The sequence below is a fragment of the Lactuca sativa genome, chromosome 2 (assembly GCF_002870075.4).
Source record: "Lactuca sativa cultivar Salinas chromosome 2, Lsat_Salinas_v11, whole genome shotgun sequence".
Taxonomy (NCBI): Eukaryota; Viridiplantae; Streptophyta; class Magnoliopsida; order Asterales; family Asteraceae; genus Lactuca; species Lactuca sativa.
In genome coordinates this window covers 181,223,262-181,244,339 of record NC_056624.2, presented here as the reverse complement: position 1 = coordinate 181,244,339, position 21,078 = coordinate 181,223,262, and the positions used below count along the sequence as shown (strand labels likewise).

Here is a 21,078-nt window from a genome sequence, read left to right as displayed (position 1 = left end):
TGAAACTGTTCACATTTTACCCTTAAATATGAACAATTTCAATAGTTTAGTGGCAAATAGATAACGAAAAAAAGTTTAGTGACTAAATGTGAATAAAATCGAAAGTTCGTTCCCTCTAAAAAGTTCAATGACTAAATGTGAACAAACTTCCTATTGTATTATGTTTTTGTTTAATTGTAGCAACATTTGTTGATGAATAAATCTATGAAATAAAAAAAAACAAAATGTAAGATCCAGATTTCCATGTATCATAATTTAAGTATTTTTCTTTTGAGTTAAGAAGAGAGACTCGGCTGATGACTCGGATTAATGAATGGACTCGACGAGTCGGTGAGGTGACTAGACGAGTCCGCACTGTTGGCAGAAACCCTAAATCTTTGGGCCCAAGCCATATTTAAACGCACTTATGGCCTTCAATTGCAACTACCTTTCCCATAAGTGAGAACCCTAGCGAGCTTGAATGTGTAGAGTGAGAGGAAGAGCTATCTTGAGCTTTTTGGTGTGATTTTGCAAGAAAGGAGAAGAGTTCCAGCAAGAGGGGCCAAGGAAGGTTATTGCTCTGAGTTATTCAAGCAAGGAGCTTCATTCTGAGATACAAAAATGAACCCCTTTCTTTTGTGTAGATTTCATTACGAGTTCAGACAATGTTGTAACTACGTATTCATGGGATGTCACAAATTCCACATGCCAAACCAATGGTCATAATTCACATCAGTGAGAATGGTTCATTTTTTTGTAAAACCAAAATCAAACTGGAATTTTTGATTTTTTATTTTGGAAAATCTCAAACCATTGGTTTTTTATTTCGGTTTCAGTTTTTTGTTTTTTTTAATATATTTTCAGGTTTTTTTTTTTTATTTCATAGATTTCTTCATCAACAAATGTTGCTACAATTTAACAAAAATAAATAATTTGCTAAAACATAATACAAGAGGAAGTTTGTTCACATTTAGTCATTGAACTTTTTAGAGGGAAACGAACTTTCGATTTTGTTCATATTTAGTCACTAAACTTTTTTTCGTTATCTATTTGCCACTAAACTATTGAAACTGTTCACATTTTACCCTTATGACCGGTAACAGCCGGTCATAAGGGTAAAATGTGAACAGTTTCAATAGTTCAATGGCAAATAGATAACGAAAAAAAGTTTAGTGACTAAATGTGAAAAAAATCGAAAGTTCGTTACCCTTTCAAGTCATTATCCCTTTCACTAATCGATGACCACATTCTTGTCATGGTTTCAAACACAAGATTAGGGATCTTATGTCTTTTTATTTATTTTATTTTATAGTTTATAACTTTGAAAATCACGGTTATAAAATTAATTAAATTTTTATAATAAAATTTATAATTATTAATCAATTGTTTTAAATAAATTATTAATTAAGAGATATATCAAAAATTTAAAGTTATTATAACTTCAAATTTAACATATAATTAAAAAATATAAATTTGAATTTTGAAATGAGTTGCCTAATATATCTACATGACACATGACATAATATTAATGGGAGTTGTATTAAAATGACACTCGTCAAAAAGAGATTAAAACTATTCATTTATTAGATAGATATAAAAGATATAGATATAGATTTATTTATTATTATTTTTTAATATCTTAGGTTGCTACAATACTTGATTTGATGCAAAACAAAACAAACAATCATAACCAACATTACATACATGATCAACACTACTAATTGCATGTAAATATATTAAGCTCAAGTTGCTTCTCGACTATATAAACATGAATAAAAATAAAGGGTAAAAATGCAGGGGCGGACGCAAAATTTTACAATAGGGGTTGCACGGTAGTAGAAAAAATTCAAAAATTCAAAAATTCTCGAAAATTTTTCCACTGCGGCCAGAAAAGTTAGGGGTTGCTGGTGCCACCGTGGACCACCCCTAGGTCCGCCCCTGTAAAAATGTCAATATAATTAAGCTCAATTAAGCTCGTGAACTTTGTGGGATAAGTATTCAAATACTCGAGTAGTTCGAGCTCGAGACTCATCCTCTTGAAGTTAGGAAGATTTTGATTTCGAGTTGATCTTGAGTATCTCATGAGTTGTCTTGTTTTATTACACCCCAATGTATTCATAGACAAATAATTAAACCATTAAGAAAGTTTTATTGGTATCTTAATAGGTAAACAATTGAAATTGTTTGAATTTCAGAATAAATATTATAACTTATGTAAGTTATATGGTTTATGTGTATGATGCAACAAAGGGTTAATTTTTTTTTAATAGATTGACCCTCCATTAGGAAATGTATATTACAAAAAGATCTATTTATGATATTTATTAGGAGTTGAAGAGTAAAAAGCCTATGCCAAAGAGAATTAGTGAAAATGAATTCGGTAATGATGTTTTTGCTTAGGTTCGATTTAATAGTGTTGGTCATGATTTCTCTTTGATTAGCTATAAGATAAAAGTTGTAACGATCTTACGTCTATAAAAAAAAAAGAATTGATTCATACACAAATTTTTTTTTTCATATATAACAATGTGTTTTAAAATGTTGTATTGTACAACTCCACAAAACATAAGTTGTGTATGGAAAAAAATTGTTATGTACAAATCACTACTCATAAAAAAAAATAGACCTAACAAAAGACTGTGCTCCAAACAAACAAAGAGCTGGTCATAGGAAGGCTGATCAATCAGTGAAAAAAAAAGGAAAACCTAATTAAATACTCCAGTGTTTGCTTGTATGGACATATATTGATCACATATGTATCGCATTATTAAGTTTTATCCATGTAAACTTTAGAAAATATGAACCAATTTCATCCAGTGAAAAAAATTGTGTTCTTGGAAGAAAAAAAAATAATGAAAGTGTTTCTGTATATATGAATGGCTTTTTCTGAAAAAAAAAAGTTCATTGTTTTTCGTATAAAATGTTAAAAATGTAATGGCTCTTTTGAAAATTTCCCTCAAAAGAATAATATGTTCCAAAGAATAATCCCGATTTTATTTATTTATTTATTTAACAGGGTCCGATAATAGGCTATAGGCCCGGTTACACCTGTTAAGAATTGTATTGACAGGACCTGTTAAAATATTTAGGATTGGCCCGGTAGACATGTTATAAACTGTCAAAGGCCTAGCCAGGCCCGGGTTTTGTCCACCCCACGACATAGATAGACCTCTCAAATTTGACATCAAAGATCCATCCAACACTCCACATGGGCCAAGTACCCGAAACAAAACAGCCTCACATGAAGATTTCTAAAGGATGAACAATAACATGAAGAAGGAAACTTCCATGTATAAACTATTAAACCGGATTTAACAAGTATACAACAGTTTTAAAAATGAAAATTCCTCTAAATTTGTGTGTCCCATCCCAATAAATTCATCTCAGGCAGACCAAAAATTAAGCATGCAGGTTGCAGCCACCATCCCAGAAGGATCTACCACTTGTTTTGGCACCTGTAATGCTGCCTCTAGCAAATTGACCAAAATGACCTTCTGTTTACAAGCTCAGTAGATTGAAGCATCAAATCGCGGCTCATAGAAACAGACTTGACTGTTATACGACTGTAGAGCACATCCAGCAATCCAAGACCATACCTTTTTATCAACATCAAACAGCAAACCTTTCCCTTGATTCCAAGATGTAAAACAGATGAGATTATCCTGTCCAAAACACTCAAATCTCTCTGCTGATAACCTCAGCAGAGCTCTAAAGTATCTTGGTGGCATTCTGCTTATTTCAATCCAAATCACTTTTGCATGATCCAATTCCCAAATTCTCATACTCTGAAGAGTACTATAAAGACCGATTCTTCCAACCAAAAACAAACGCTTCTGTGTCCCCGCAACCAAATACCCATCCAATAAAGATCTTGGAAACCTTGCTGGAATATGTTCCCAATACCCCGCATCCAACTGATACATCATCAACCCAAGAGGTGAAATTGTTTCCAAATATAACCTCGAGTCACAAAATGCCATCTTTGATGAACAAAGATTGACAGCTGGCATGGTTTGGTGAAGCGACCAACTGTCGGCCTTTGAATCGTATACTTCAGTTGGAAGTGATCTGTCACCATAGATATCACTAGCAGCTATGACTTTGAAAGAGCGTTTCTTTCTATCAACCACCATAATTAACTGTCGTTGTTGATTATAATGCATACTTGGTAGTGTTCTCCAGCTTTGTGTCAGGGGATTACAGATTAATGTTCTGAAAGTTAAGCCATCCAGACCTGAGAAACAGACAAGTCCTCCTGAAGATCCAACAAGCCAGAATGCCCATTGAGGTAAGAATGTGAAAGGGATTTTGTACCATTGTTTCAATGGCAAGCTGAAAACAGAGCATTGTGGTGTTTGTGAATTCTTCCAGAATGTGAGAAGGCAAGGGCCATGGGAGGGAACTTGGGAATGGAATTTGAGAAAACTGTTGTCTTGTAAGATTGAATTCCAACGTTTGCAAACGGAACGGAGTCGGAAGATCATGAAAGGTGGAACCCTAGCTAGTATTTCATTCAGTAGGTCTTCAGGTAGCATAGCCCATATGTTATCTTCCATATGAATATCTGGGTGTGGAGCTTTTGGGAATGTAGCAATCATTTCTTCATCTAGACCTCTGGGTTTTGTCTTAACCGCCTTCTGTCTAGATGGGCTAGTGTTCCTCAACCCTAGTCCCCGACCAATTGGGCTAGTATTTCTTGAGCAACTTCCCCCAAAATAACTTAATTGCCTCCCCTCATCCTCTTCATGAGAAGAACCAGTTCTCGCGGATTCAGCAGGTGAATCTGTTGACCTAGAGTCAGAAGCGTCGCCACTCCCTACGACCATCGTTTCAACAACCTAAAAACCCAAATCTATAATCAATGCTTCAACAGACTAAGAAACACACTCAAGAGTCAAGACCCATGTTTTTTTTTGTAATCAGTAACCAACGGGAGGATCATTTGTACACAAAGATCTAACAAGCTGGTTTAACTCGATTGTGGATTCATGAAATTGAACGTGGAAAACCCTAGATTCTCAGATTCAAAATGGGATCCTTGTTTCCCAGTTAGGTAGGCGTATCAAAGTGAAGAGTAAATAAAAGGAAAACGAAGAGTTGGAACATTATTAATCAGAGGTTACCTTTGGTGAAATCGGTTAGGTGTTTTATTGAAGGGTTCATCGGATAACGGAGTTCCTTCACCAACTGGGAAGCCCTAGCATCCATTCTATATTTCTTTGGATTTTTCAGACAAAGGCTTCTGTAGCTTACATTCGCTTTTTGTCGCTAGTGGTATATACAATTCATGTAAGGCATTTTCTGACTACAATTCATCCCAGAAAATGTACTGTACAGCGACATCTTATCTTATGAGGTAAATAACGAGATAAAAGAAAGGGTTGAAATACTTCCAGTAATTATTATCTTTTTGTTTGGATATTTTTATATGAGAAAATAAAAAATAATTTTCAATTTATTAATATTAAATTTTATAAATTCTCCAATCTAGTTTTCTTTTTCTTTTATAAATGTTGTTATTACTCTCTCGCCTAATATCTTATGTATAACATCAACTTAATGACTTTTTTATTTGGGAAATGGACTTAATAAGGTAATTAACTTTTCGGTTTGTTCACATCTGGGTAACTATCTTTTTTTTGTACACATCTAGGTAACAAACTTTTTGTAAGTGTTCACATATGACCATTATGACCGGCTGTAGCAGGTTATAACTGGTCATAACCAGTCATAATGGTCATATGTGAACACTTCTAAAAAGTTCGTTACCTAGATGTGTACAAAAAAAGATAGTTACCCAGATGTGAACAAACCGAAAAGGTAATAGTAAAATACGCGAATGGTCCCTGTAGTTTGGGTAATTTGTGCGTTTTGTCCATAACTTATTTTTTAACTTAGATGATCGTTACTATTTATTTTTGTTGTGTATTTGGTCCCTGTGCTACCTCAAAAGATTATTGTGGGACCCAATTTAAATTTCTCAAATGTGGTTTTCAGATTTAGGGTGAGGAGATACAGATATATGGGGTCTATTAATTTTTTTTAATATATAAAAAATAAATACATAAATAAGAAAAAAAATAAAAAGGGCACAATAGTCTTTTGAGGTAGGACAGAGACCAAATGCACAACAAAAATAAATAGTAGGGATCATCGAAGTTAAAAAAAAATAAGTTATGGACCAAACGCACAAATTACTCAAACTACAGAGATCATTCGTGTATTTACTGTTACCTTTTCGGTTTGTTCACATCTGGGTAACTATCTTTTTTTGTACACATCTAGGTAACAAACTTTTTGAAAATGTTCACATATGACCATTATGACTGGTTATGACCGGATATAACCTGCTACAGCCGGTCATAATGGTCATATGTGAACACTTCCAAAAAGTTCGTTACCTAGATATGTACAAAAAAAAGATAATTACCCAGATGTGAACAAACTGAAAAGTTAATTACCTTGTTAAGTCTATTTCCCTTTTTATTTTTACTTTTATAAGAAATGCCTATTATTCGATCCAACGAGTTTGAAAAGTGTGAATAGGTTGCCACATCCTGTGATACATATGAAGGGTTTGATTATAATTTCGAAGACAACTTAACTCATTTCATGATCATCAGAAAACGAAGAATTTCCACACAAGAAGTTCGATTATATTTTCAAATATATAAAGGGCGTTGAAGAATAACAATGAGAGACTCACGACCATCTTGTATTTTATAGACATATAGAGGCTCTTTGTGAAGTGATAAAAAAAATGAAATCTATTATAACAAATGAAGGTTTTTTTGCCACATGTCCTCTTCTCCTTCATTTGGACACATGGCATTTTCTAACATTTTTAAATTTTCTATTTTCCACTTGTCATTTTATTGTATTTTTCATTTTATTAAATTAAAATTCGACATTTAATATGTAAGATAATATATATGTAAGGTATTTATTAAAAAGGGTTTATATATGTAATGTATCTAATACATTAAAGTTTCATTAATTTTAATAATTTAAAAGATTTTTCTTTTAAATTCAAACTTTTCAAATTATTAAAATTTTATATTTAATTTTTTTTAAATAAACTCATGTAATACATGGGTCTCACACCTAGTATGTCAAATATATTTAAAAAAATATGGAATTGATCGAAAATATTAAAGAAAAATGAATTTTTGAATTTAATGCCGACAAAAATGATTGAAACTTATGAAATAAAATGATTTTCTTGAATATGGCAATAGAATTATACAAAATTTTATTAATAATGAAAAATCTTTGTAACATCCCTACAAATTTGAACGATGAGATTGCATGTGAATTGCGATGTAAAAGGGCAATTTGGTACATACTACATGACGAGTAATCCGGTGTCGCACAACCTATAGATGATGTTTAACGTCGAACGGTGAAATATGTTGCTATAACAAGAAAAGGGTATCCTTCTCTGAGTTACATGACACATAGTTAGAGTATTACACTAATACACTCCATGCTCAAAGTGTGATGACAAGTCACAAATTAATAAAGAACTCGATGTGTCCATACGAGTTACACGACGCGTACAATACGACAAGATCAGATCTTTATTAGGGTTACAATCGGCATTTTTACCTCATTTCTCAACCCCAACTCAATTGAGAGTCCTTGGAAATGAATTTGGGAGCTTTGAGCCAGGAGATTCATCAAGGATTTGCAAGAGGAACAAGAATCAAGCAAGTGGAAGTGAATCCATGTATCCTATTCCTTCCATTTCTTAACTCCACGTGATTCCTCAATTGTGGAGTTGTATTAGAAATCATTAAATGTAACATCCCGAAAAATTGAGACCAAAAATTTCATTTTTAAGCAAGTATTAAAGAAACCATTAGTGTTAAAAACATTCATCGTGTCATCTCATAACAAAACCAAATGTGAATAATCAAAACATGTCACAATAGAACATCATCGGAGTATATCTCCCAAGAATCTCATGTGCGGAATAATGGTGTGATGTGCTGCAATCATGCCGGCTCCTTTCACTTCGAAGAAGAGGTACCTGAAACCAAAATTGAAAACCGTAAACACAAAGCTTAGTGAGTTCCCCAATCATACCACATAAACACATATTGTCATGCATATTTGGGTGCCCGACCTACCCTGTCAGGCATATCTGGGTGCCCGACCTACCCTGTTAAACATATCTAGGTGCTTGACCTACCATGCCAAGCATATCTAGGTGTCACACCCCCGAACCAGGACGGCGAAAACGTCTGGGGCAGATGACTTCATGTACAGCATCATAACAATTGAATATACCAACATCATACATTACAATATACTAACGTCATGTACAATATACCAACATAGCAACCAAACATCATACATTACAATATACCAACATTCATTGTTTTACAAATTGTACTTGTTTAACAATTACACAAAAATAACATAAAGTAGGATTGCTCAAAAGGTAGTAAAATAATCCAGATCCAAGGCTCGAGTACCTGTTCCCTGAGTCCCTGAGAATACAAGTCGTTTTGACAAGCGTCAACATAGAATGTTGGTGAGTTCATAAGCATGTTTGTAGGAAAATAATCCAGATCCAAGGCTCGAGTACTTGTTCCCTGAGTCCCTGAGAATACAAGTCGTTTTGACAAGCGTCAACATAGAATGTTGGTGAGTTCATAAGCATGTTTGTAGGAAAAACTTTGTAATATTGTTGCTTATAATAAGTTTTAAAACTCCAGAAAATCCAATATTTTCTATAAAAGAAATAGTTTGTGAGTCTTGTTCTAAAACCGTGTATAATTGCATGCATGTCCTTTATCATCCTTTGTTTATATTTGAAAAGAGTATATCCCCAGGAAATCCTATATCATATCATACATACTTATAAACCTAGCATTTTTTCTTGAATCTCATGCATTTGAAACCCCCATTCTTTTTTCCTTTCACCACATTCATTTGAAACTCCCATGACTTTTCAATTTCTTTATAATAATAATTATAATTTGGTAATTAGGTTAAATAAATATCAAATCTAAAGTGTATTCATATATAAACTAAATTTCAATATTAAAATAATATCTTTAATTCTACTTATAAAATTATGTTTTTTAACTTTTAACATATTATACTTAATTTATTAGTTTTACTATATTGTTGGATGTAAACCATTATCATTTTAAAGGTATAATTTTTGAACAATTTGTATAAAATACTTAAATTATTAATTAAAATGTAACATTATAGGCTCAACTTAAATATAAATTTTATTTAACTTAAACAACCCAAAGATTATTTTATAAATAGTTAAAAGTGATAAATTGTAGTGTATTTCTAATAATGATTGTAAGTTGGTTAATAATGTTAAATAAATATCAAACCTAAAGTGTAATCATAAATAGACTAAATTTCAATTTTAAAATAATATCTTTACTTCTATTTATAAAGTTATGTCTTTAAATTTTAACATATTATACTTAATTTATTAGATTTAAAATGTTGTTGCATGTAAACCATTATCATTTTAAAGTTGTAATTTTTGAACAGTTTGGACAAAATACTTAAATTGTTAATTTAAATATAACATTACAGTGTCAACTTAAATATAATGTTCAGTTCCACTAAAAAAACCAAATAATATTTTATAAATAGTTAGAAGTGATAAATTATAGTGATAAATGCAAAAACTAAATTGTAATATTAGTTTAGCTAAAATAGTTCCTAAATATATTTATATAATCGTTAAAACTTTTCAAATAAGTAGCTTAAAATAACTTATAATAACAATAGTTAAAAATAACTCTATATAAATGATTATATTGTTACCTTTAAAATCAAAAAATAATGGATGATATTTTAAATAATTATAATAATAGAAATTAAAACATCAAGCAAATAAATTTTAAAAAATTAGTTAAAAATAACAACTATAAATAATATTAAACCATATATAATATTTAATTTTATTGATGTGTAACTCGCGAGTAGAAGTCATTCAAACGATTGAGATTATAACGCTATAATAGATTTATATATTATCATATAATTCAAAATAATCAATATATTATATCAAATTAATATACGAATTATTATATCAAATTTAACAACAACGTTAATGTTATACTTATATATATATATATATATATATATATATATATATATATATATATATATATATATATATATATAAAGACTACAACTATATAGGTGTTTCTGCGCATTACAATGTCAACTCAAATATAAATTTCAGTTCCGTTTAAAAAAAACTAAAGAATATTTTGTAAATAATTAAAAGTGATAAATTGTAGTGATAAAAGCAAAAACTAAATTGTAATTTAAATTTAACTAAAATATTTCTTAAATATATTTTTATAATCGTTAAAAGTTTACAAATAAGTAGCTTAAAATAACTTACAATAACAATAGTTAAAAACAACTCTATATAAATGATTATATTGTTAGCTTTAAAATAAAAAAAAACAATGTTTGATGTTTTAAATAATTATAATGATAGAAATTAAAACATTAAGCAAACAAGTTTTAAAAAATTAATTAACAATAAAAACAACTATGTATAACATCAAACTATATATTATATTTAATTTTATTCATTTGTAACTCGCGGGTAGAAGTCATTCAAACGAATGAGATTATGAAGTTATAATAAATGTATATATTATCATATAATTCAAAATAATCAATATATTATATCAATTTACTATATACAAATTATTATATCAAATTTAACAACAACGTTATTGTTATATTTAAAAAATCATATATTTGTAAAGACTTTAACTATATAGGTGTTTCTACGCAACGCGCGGGCATTCGCCTAGTTTTCTATATAGAAGGTGTTGTGGTCTTAAAACCCTAACACCCGAGTGGTGAAATCACTTTACAAAGTATACGAAACATAGTTTGGTATTTTGTAAAAAACTGGTAGAGTGTAAATCCTTTATAAATCCAAATAATGTTGTTACTCTCTATGTGTCTTTTCCTTGTAGACTAAAAATGAATATGTCCAGAAAATCCAATATTTTCTTAATGACGAGTTGTAGTCTTAAACCCTAAGACCATGCTGAAAATGAATAGTGTATAGACATTTGCATATATAGTTTCATTTATTTTAATAAAACTAACGAAGTAAAGTTTCCTGTAAGCCAAAATGGTGTTGTTATTCCTTATGTGAGTTGCTATAACCATACTAATATGACAGAGTGCCTGTCTTGACGCTCTTCAGGCGTCGGTTTTGTTGAACATATTTGTCACCCTAGATTGGCCTAGTCTAGCTGTAGTGAACAGCTCAGGTGTGGGATGTCAACCCTGTATATATCTATACACAAACTCCAGTTCTCCCTCTAGAAGACTCTGGTTATAACTAATAGGACTTACCGCGTACGCTAGGTAGGTACGACTAAAGGTGAGTCTCACAAGAGTCTTAACAGATTTACGTAAACTATGACTTCTCTTTCTTGTAAAATGACTTGAGTATATCTGGTGTAACTGAAAATATTCACATGATCAAGTGTATACGCATATGCAAGTTATCATTTCTAGGTGTTTTCAAAAGGTTATAACCTTTAAAACTTACATCTAAACACAAGTATAAGCACTTTTAGTAAGTTAAAACAATTTTCTGGTTTTTTGGCTTTTCTATCCCTATTTTTAGAAAAATTATAGCAAATCATCGTAAGTCGAAATTTGGATCCGTAAACTCTGGGAGTTTGGAAATTGAGTCTAATTTGTTCACAATTTTTCTCATAATTTTTTATGGCCTCAAAAAACCATTGTGAAATTGTTCATATTCATAGAGTGGTCCGAGATTATTCCTGAAATGATAGGCCGTTTTGTAAAAATCGCCAAAAATTGTAGAAAAAATATATGAATGCGTGAGAGTAGTCATTTGAAAGGTATAAACCTGAAATTTTTTCATGTAAAACAGTTTTAAAAAATATTACATTCAAGGTGGTCAAAACAGTCCGTGAATGACATATAACTTTTCTGTGGAAGGCTGGAAATTAAGTTTATGTTATACATGTTTGCACACAAGACTTGTTTATGCTATTTTTGGGGTTTATAGTCCCATATTAACAATTTTCAAACAATATATGTGTTAACAACACTTATCTCATGATTTTTATGAAGATATATATGATAAAATTCATATTCAAGTAAAAACCCAAAAATTTAAACATACAACACAATGGTCCATGCAGTTATCCAATGGTTAACCGAAACTTTGACTTGTATCCCCCCCTCCAAAGAGTTTGAAAACATGAAAAATAGTATGGTATGAATCTCACCTTGGAGATCTTTGAAATGTAGATGAAGAAGAAAGAGGATTTTCGAGTCTAGCTTGGGTCTTGGAGAGATCTCGAAACGGTGGTTGTTCTAAGATCCATTTTCACGAAAAATAAGAGTGTAAGGGAAAGATCTTAGCATAAATTGAAACAAAATAATGGAGTTTATAGCTTACCAAGCTTATTATCTTTGAGAAGAACTTCCTTGAAGAACACACACCCACACACCCATAATTTCTTAGAGGAAAGAGATGAGAAATCTCTTGAAAGCTTGGGAGGAAATAAGTTGCAAATGAAGTGGTGAATGAGAGTAGGGGGAGATCGGCCAAATTTAGAGAGAGAGAGAGAGAGGGAGAGAGAGATAAGGGAGGGGAGCAATCCTTGAAACATGTTGGATAATAACTACCTGCATGTAGGATAATTATCATTGTTATATGTTATGTAATATGGAGGTGGCAAGCATAGATTAATTCATTCTTTTCCCCTTATATATATCTATATCTATATCTATATATATATATATATGCCAACCGACCCAAGAGAGGTCCTCGACCCAAAAGGGTTTTCGGCCCATTAAACTTTAGCAAGGGTTTTTGGTTCAAAGGGACCAAAAATAATAACTCTCAGCCCAACTAAGATACTAGTATATGTTTTTGGCCCCCAAAAGGCCCATAATAATGATTAACAAAAGTTTTCGACCCATTAGGGCCCAAGTAGGGGTTTTCGGCCCAAATAGACCAAAAGAAATAGTTATCGGCTGAGTAAGGCCCAATAAGGATGTCTTGGTCCAATAATGGATTTGGATCGGAACTTCTTAGGCTATGGACCAAAAATGATTGTATTTGGCTTATTGGATCGAATTTTGGGCTTGAACGAGGTTGTCTCGGCTTGAATAACAATATATGAAAGTATGGATTTAAATGGCATCATAGTTGCAATTTCACTAAATGGGTTATTACAAGTTTACACGGAGGAATTGTCTCGCACAAGGACCAAAATCTTAACCCTAATTTGCTAGTTGTGACACTGGGTGCCCGACCTACCCTCCAGTTTATTTCAACCGGTTACAGGGACTATTTCACCCTTACCACCACCACATAATAGCATAACAATAAGCACATAAATCATAACAGACAACGACATATCAAAAATTATCACGAAGACAATCTTCTGTACGATAAAAAACTACTAATGGGCCGACCTTGATGCCTTCGACCCACTCCTACAGGAAGGTAACTCACCTCGTGAAGCTGAATGCATAATCTCAATGTAATAAATCTCTAGCGGTAACTCCGATGACTACCCGAGCTATCATGACCACAATAACACTTAATCAAAAACGAATAATTCTTCTTAGGGTAAAATGACCGTTTTACCCCTATCTAATTGGGTCAATGCCTAGGGGCCAACACTATAACATGAAAGGCCCCAAATCTAAATAGTCTTCGCAACCCTCAAGTGGCCCACCAATGGCCCAATTTTCTGAATTGGGCCCAAGCCCTCAAATGGGCCTTATCGAAATCCCAATAAATCCTTAGCCCAAAATAAGCAATTTTGAGTGGCACATTATGGCCCAGGAGGCCCAATACTTTAAATCTCAGTTTTAGGCCTAGAGACTTTATTCCATAGTGGGCCATGAGGCCTAACAACCCAGGCCCAAACTTCTGTTGGATATAGTGTCTAAGTCCATAATTGTATTTGGTATGTACTTGATCCGACCCGGCATGGTCTATTTGGGTTGCATGGCATTGCAATACTTGGATAGACAAAACGAGAGAAAGGACACTTATGGTTATTAATATATTATAAGTTCTAATATATTAATAATAGTGTTATTTAATTAGTGTTGATCAAGAATTAATTTAGAGTTAGTTTGGTGATCAATATGAGACTAATTAAATACATAAGGTTGATTATGGCAATCATCTATTCTTTTATAGTGGGCTAATGATCCACGGTTTATGAAGTTGGGCTATAACCCATTAGGAGCTCCATGGATAGTCCACGGGAGTTACAAACCTATGGATCATTAGAAATGAAGAGTCATGACGATTAAGGGCATTCATGTGTAAACCCTAATTGTGACAACACTGTAAAAGGGACCCTATGGCTAGCAAAATCGGAGACTAGTTGATTCTAAGAGGGCATAATTGATTTTGATTGTTAGTGACATTCTCTCAAGTTATTCCAAGTCTTGTGGTGTTGTGTGAAGCATTTGAGCCACAACATTTGGGGTGCTAGGCTCATAAAGTCATCAAGGAATTCAAGCAACAACAAAGGTATGTACTTCTACTAGTTTTTATATTACATGTTCTCCATGCCATGCTAGTTAGGAAGTAAACCTTGGAAAAATCAAATTTGCATGTATATTAGAGAAAACATAGATCCAAGGTTTATAGGGTTGCATGTACACCATAAGAGTGTTAGAATGCTCAAAACCAATCGGTGGTATCAGAGACTAGGTTTGTTTTCTTGATACTTGATGCAATTTGCAAGAAAAATTGTTTTTTTTTTTTTTGGAATCTGCCAGTTTACCACGAGGTGGTGACTGTTCAGTGAAAAAAAATTAGTTTTTGGCCTGTTTTGGATTAGAATTATTACCACAAAGTGTTTTTGTTCTTAAAACTTGATTTTGATGTTATGGTAATGTTTCTTCGCATCCAAATAAATGGTTATTATCAAAATTTCAAGTTTTATATGGTTTTTTTATGATTCTTGAAATTGTTGATATGCATGTTCATGAACTTATGAGTTTAGAAGATCATAGGAATTATTTGTAACTTGCTTGTTAGTTTAATTCTTGATCATTATGTGTTTTAATGGAATCCATAATTTGTCCTCAAGTTATGGATTACCAAAAGTTTTTTCTTTTAAATTCCATTATTAAACACATAGGTTACATAAAACGAAAAGTCACTTCTTTAAAATTGTCATTAAAGAATAAGAGGTTTCATAAAATGAAGAGTCTTCATTTTTATGAACCATTAAACTCATAAGTTACAAATTGAAGAGTCTTGGAATAGTTTCAAAACTTGCCCTCAAGTTTTGGAATTTGTAAAGTCTTACACTTTAATACTTTAATTCCAAAATTAAACCTTAGAATTTTAAAAGTTTAAAATTCAACCCTTATACTATTATTATAATTTTAATTATATAGATATGTATAAGAATATGACAGTCTTACCATTAGTAGGCCTCATTCACGAAGCCGGTCTAGAAGGGGGTATAAGGTTACTGCCTATAAAATGGTGGTTTAATGGGTGTCCACTCTCACCCACCGCTTCCTTGACTGGTGGAGGGTCGTTAGCTGAAAAAGGTAGGATAAGACCTTAATCCTCATTAAAAGTATAATGAAATTATAAAGTAACTATACATTATAAATTCCTAATCTTAGTTACTTTAGGAAAATGTGAAATAGGTGCTAACCCATGAAATTACACTTTGTACCTTACCAAGTCGTTAGTGGAGCGTGTGTGGTTAACCGACACACTAATAAGGACTAGTAAGAGTGACAAAGGGTAACTTGACTTTATTATAGATCGATGGAGCGTGTGTGGTTAACCGACACATCGATTAGGTAATATAGTTAAGGGTTCCAAGTCAATTTGCATGGTTATTCACACCTTGTTTGTGATCCTCGACATCCCAGTCACAAAATTGAGAGGGTACAATCGAGATTCAAACATGCCATTGAAAAGTTCAATGTATCTCAAAAGATCTAGGAGTTTCAAATTCAATAAAACCTAATAATAAAACATTTCGTTTTTATGGTGGAAATTGGTAAATCGTCATTTACCTACCTTCAAATATTTTATAGCTTGGATTACAACATCCCTCTTCCAACTATAAATAGTTTGATGGATCATAGCCTTAATATTTCATTTGGGTGACTTATTAATACTTCCTCGACAGGGAGCTTAAGGCTGTGAATGAAGCCACTGCTACTCCTGAAGAGTTTGTGGAGTTTGTTGCACATGAGAAGGATGCTACTAAAGTGTCCTGCATCATGTTGGCCACATGACTCCCGAACTTCAAAAATCCTATGAAGATTTCTACCCCTATGAGATGCACCATGATCTGATGGATAGGTACCATCAGAGTGCGCATTAAGAGAGGTATGAAATTATCTCCTCCATGATAACAACCAGAATGAAGGATGTTGAACCCATCACTAGTCACTTGTAGAAGATGCAAAGGTTCGTTGACCGGTTGCTAAAGCTCGATGTTGACTTCCTTGAGGACATGGCGATTGATATCATTCTCCATTCCTTACCTCCAAGTTATGATAAGTTTCGTATGACTTATCATATGAACAAGGAGGAAGTCACACTTAAAAAACTTCAAGGACTCTTAAGGACAGTTGAAAATGGCCTTAAGGGTAAAGCGGTTGTTACTTCTACTCCTTCAACAACTCCTGTTCTGGCAATTGGGCAGGGAAAGAGGAAGAAGAGGAAAACCCCTTCGAAGGGTACCAAGGGAAATTCCCTTGATGGCTCCTCTTCAAGTAGGACAAAGAAAGGTCCCATCACTCTTTCTTCAAACCCAAAGGAAGCACAATGCTTCTATTGCCAGGAAAAGGGGCACTGGAAGCGAAGTTGCCCCAAATACTTGCAAGATGTAAGGGATGGGAAAGTTGAACCCACCCATGCAAGTATTTATATAATATTGTCTAATAACTCATCTAATGCTAATTCTTGGGTGCTTGATATAGGTTGTGGTATTCACATTTGTACTGATTTGCAGGGCCTAAGAAAAAGTGAGCAAGTGGAGCACGGGAAGATAAACTTAGTCATGGGCAACAAAAAAGCATCACATGTTACCAAGATAGGAGTTTATTCTTTATTGCTAAATAATGGGTTAATGTTAGATTTGAATAAATGTTGTTACTCGTCCGAAATGGCGAGAAATATTATTTCCTTTCATGGATTGTACAAACAAGGGTTTACATTTTCGTTTGATAATAATAATGGTGCTATTAATGTTTATTATAATGATGTATTTTACTTTAAAACATTACCTTGTGATGGTGTATATGAAGCTGTGAATGTTGTAGACAATCTAGGAAATAATGTGTTATATATTGATTCTTCAAATAGTTTGGATAAAGCATCCTTGTGGCATTGTCGTCTTGGACATGTCAACAAGAAGCGCATAGGGCCAACTCTAAAAGGCTGGAGTCTTGTAACCATTTGACCTAAATTCGAATGATAGTTGTGAGTCTTGTTTACTTGGAAAAATGACAAAATCACCCTTCACAGGTACTTGTGATAGGAGTGAAGGTTTGTTGGACCTAGTACACACAGATGTGTATGGGCCCTTCAAAGTTGCTACAAGGGATGCTAATCGCTATTATGTGAGTTTTATTGATGATTATAGCAGATATGGATATATCTACTTAATCAAGCATAAGTCGGAAACCTATGAAAAGTTCAAAGAGTTTAAGCAGGAAGTTGAGAATCAATTGGGCACGAACATCAAGATGCTCCGATCCGATCATGGAGGATAGTATCTTAGCATTGAGTTCCTTGACTATCTTAAGGAATGTGGGATTGTCTCACAATTGACACCTCCCAGGACACCACAGCTGAATGGTGTTGTTGAGAGGCATAATCGAACCTTGTTAGACATGGTTCGTTCCATGATGAGTCGAGCTTCGTTACCAATCTCATTCTAGGGGTATGCCTTAGAGACTGTCGCCCACATTCTTAATCTAGTCCCTACTAAAAAGGTTGCCAAAACACCTCACGAGATGTGGACTTGGAAAGTTCCTAATCTGGACCACATCAAGATTTGGGGTTGTGAAGCTTTCGTGAGGCGTGAGACTCATGAAAAGCTTGAACCTCGAAGTGAGAGGTGTATTTCATCGGCTACCCACATAGATCCTTTAGTTACCTCTTCTACATACCCAATGATAACGTGGTCTTTGTAGCAAGAAGATGAGTCTTTCGTGAGAGAGAATTTATCAGCCAAGGAGACAGTGGGAGGCAAATTGACCTTGAAGAGCTTCAAGATTCAAGTGGTGAAGGAACCTCAAATACTATCGGACAACCTGAGGAGGAAACTCTTGTTGAGCCGATAAATGGGTTTGTACCTCCAAGGTGTTCCACAAGAGTTAGGAGCTTACCTGATTTTTATTATGGTTATCACATCACTACTGAAGGTGATACATTTATCAGTGATAGTACACTGATAGATTTGGATGAACCTAATAATTATAAGGAAGCCATGGCAGGCCCTGAGTCTACAAAATGGAAGGAGGCTATGGACAGCGAGATTCAGTCCATGTATGACAATCAAGTTTGGAACTTGGTTGACAATGTACCAGGTCGTAAGACAGTTGGGTGCAAATGGATCTTCAAGAAGAAGACCGACATGGATGGGAAGGTACACACTTACAAAGCGCGACTGGTAGCGAAGGGCTTTACTCAAACTTCGGGAGTTGACTATGATGAGACCTTCTCACCAGTAGCGAACATTAAGTCTATTAGGGTGTTGTTGGCCATAGCTGCATTTCATGATTATGAAATATGGAAGATGGATGTTAAAATCGCTTTCCTTAATGGAAAGTTGGATGAGGATGTTTACATGGCTCAACCAGAGGGTTTTGTCGATGCAAAATATCCTAATAGAGTATGTAATCTTGAGAAATCCATTTATGGATTAAAGCAAGCATCTCGCAGATGGAATCTTTGCTTTGATGAGAAAGTTAAAGAGTTTAGATTTTCGAGGAGCGAGGATGAGTCCTGTGTATGTGTTAGGGCTAGTGGGACATTAGTTAGCTTTTTGGTGTTGTATGTGGATGACATACTACTCATAGGAAATGACATCCCAACCTTGCAGGAGGTTAAGTCCTGGCTTGGGAAGTGTTTCGCTATGAAGGACCTTGGGGAAGCTGCCTATATCCTAGGGATAAGGATATTGAGAGACAGGAGTAAGAGACTAATTGGACTTAGTTAAAGTATCTACTTGGATAAGGGGCTGAAGAGGTTCAGCATGCAAGAATCCAAGAAAGGGGAATTACCTATCCAGAGTAATGCCAAGCTGAGTAAGACTCAGAATCCGAGTACAGAGGCTGAGATAGCTGAGATGAGTCATATATCGTATGCTTCCACTGTGGGCTCCATCATGTATGCTATGACTTGTACTCGCCCTGATGTGGCCTTTGCTTTGAGCATGGTCAGTAGATATCAAGGGAACCCTGGCTAGGCTCACTGGACTGCCGTAAAGAACATTCTCAAGTATCTGCGGAGGACTAAGGACTGGGTCCTTACCCTCGGTGGCAGTGATGACTTGAGAGTGGAAGGATATAGCGATGCTAGTTTTCAGACTAATAGGGATAATCTCCGCTCTCAGTCAGGCTGGGTCTTTATCCTAAATGGAGGGGCAATTACTTGGAAAAGTTCCAAGCAGGAGACAGTAGTTGATTCAACTTGCGAATCAGAGTATATATCAGCAAGCGAGGCAGTAAAAGAGGGGATATGGCTGAAGAACTTCATCGGAGACCTTGGAGTTGTACCAGATATAAAGGAGCCATTGGAAATTTTATGTGACAGCGAAGGTGCGGTTGCTTTAGCTAAGGAACCAAGAGATCACGGAAGATCTAGGCACATTGACAGAAAATACCATTTCATCAGACATCGAATAGAAGAAGGACTCCTCGTGGCAAAGAGGGTATCATCAGATGAGAACCCAGCAGATCCCCTCACGAAGGGACCGAGTAGGGTTAAGCATCTACAACATGCGAGGCGCATAGGGCTGAAGGATGATATTAGTTTTAATAAATAGATAGTTTTCTGAAACTTGTAACATGTAATTGACATTTGATGATTAAATAAAATTGTTATTTATTTATGAGTAAAGTGTTACTATCTTATGTTAATCATTTACTATGGTTTCAATTTTGCATGTTTTGACTTCCTAAATAATTATGTTATTATTCGAACTCTCCACAGTCAGTCATACTTTGGAAGTAGGTATCGATTTAAGACTGTCATGAATTTGGCTTGTATGATTTGTCTAATGTGCATTAGACATAGCAATGGTTGCTGCAACATTCATGAGTACTCATAAAGCCTGATTATTGGATTCAACCCACGCTCACTTGCATCACTTCATGGAATTTATCTCGAGTGATTGTGAGACGGTAATATCATATAAATCTTCAAACCTAGAGATATGAGTTGTTGAATATGAGTTAGTTATCCATTGATTGTACGAAAACGCATTGGTAACTCGATGTTATAAAACGTGCTTTTATGCATAATTCAACAAGTGGTCAGTACAAGCATATGAGTCAAAGTTTATATGTTCCTTTTAGAAATAAAAGCGATATCTGGGCCCCTCGGTGATTTGGTTTTGACTTATGTACCGGGCCCGGTCAGAACCTAATTGATGTGTTCAATTTAGTTCTATGTCGAAACAAGTCAGAGATCGAGAAACAAATGCTGGACAATAAGTAAGACCATGTTCCATGTATTTTTCCGGTTGATATCTTGAGAGCAGTGGATTATATGATCACTTATCTTAAATGGCGTATCATAATCATCTCAGTTCCGAGAGACTTTGAAAGAACTATGATTGCTAGTCGGATTCTGAAATCATATCTGCAAATATAGTTATTAGACTTATCCAAGTGGGAGACTGTTGGATATAGTGTCTAAGTCCATAACTGTATTTGGTATGTACTTGACCCGACCCGACATGGTCCATTTGGGTTGCATGACATTGCAATACTTGGATAGACAAAATGAGAGAAAGGACACTTATGATTATTAATATATTATAAGTTCTAATATATTAATATTAGTATTATTTA

General features: G+C 33.9%; 1 protein-coding gene across 1 annotated transcript; it reads right to left on the bottom strand.

Moving 5' to 3' along the window:
* Positions 1 to 3,250: 3,250 nt before the first annotated feature.
* On the bottom strand, positions 3,251 to 5,256 carry LOC111876655 (F-box/kelch-repeat protein At5g15710). The gene is made up of 2 exons (XM_023873208.3): positions 5,103 to 5,256; positions 3,251 to 4,817 (listed from the first exon to the last, which is right to left on the bottom strand). Exon 2 carries the CDS (start codon positions 4,803 to 4,805, stop codon positions 3,486 to 3,488), a length of 1,320 nt encoding a protein of 439 aa, XP_023728976.1. The 5' UTR covers positions 4,806 to 4,817; positions 5,103 to 5,256; the 3' UTR covers positions 3,251 to 3,485.
* Between the last annotated feature and the right edge of the window lie 15,822 nt (positions 5,257 to 21,078).

What these genes read in the sequence shown, in the direction of transcription:
- LOC111876655 (XM_023873208.3), bottom strand. Translation starts at nt 4,805, where the DNA reads ATGGTCGTAGGGAGTGGCGACGCTTCTGACTCTAGGTCAACAGATTCA.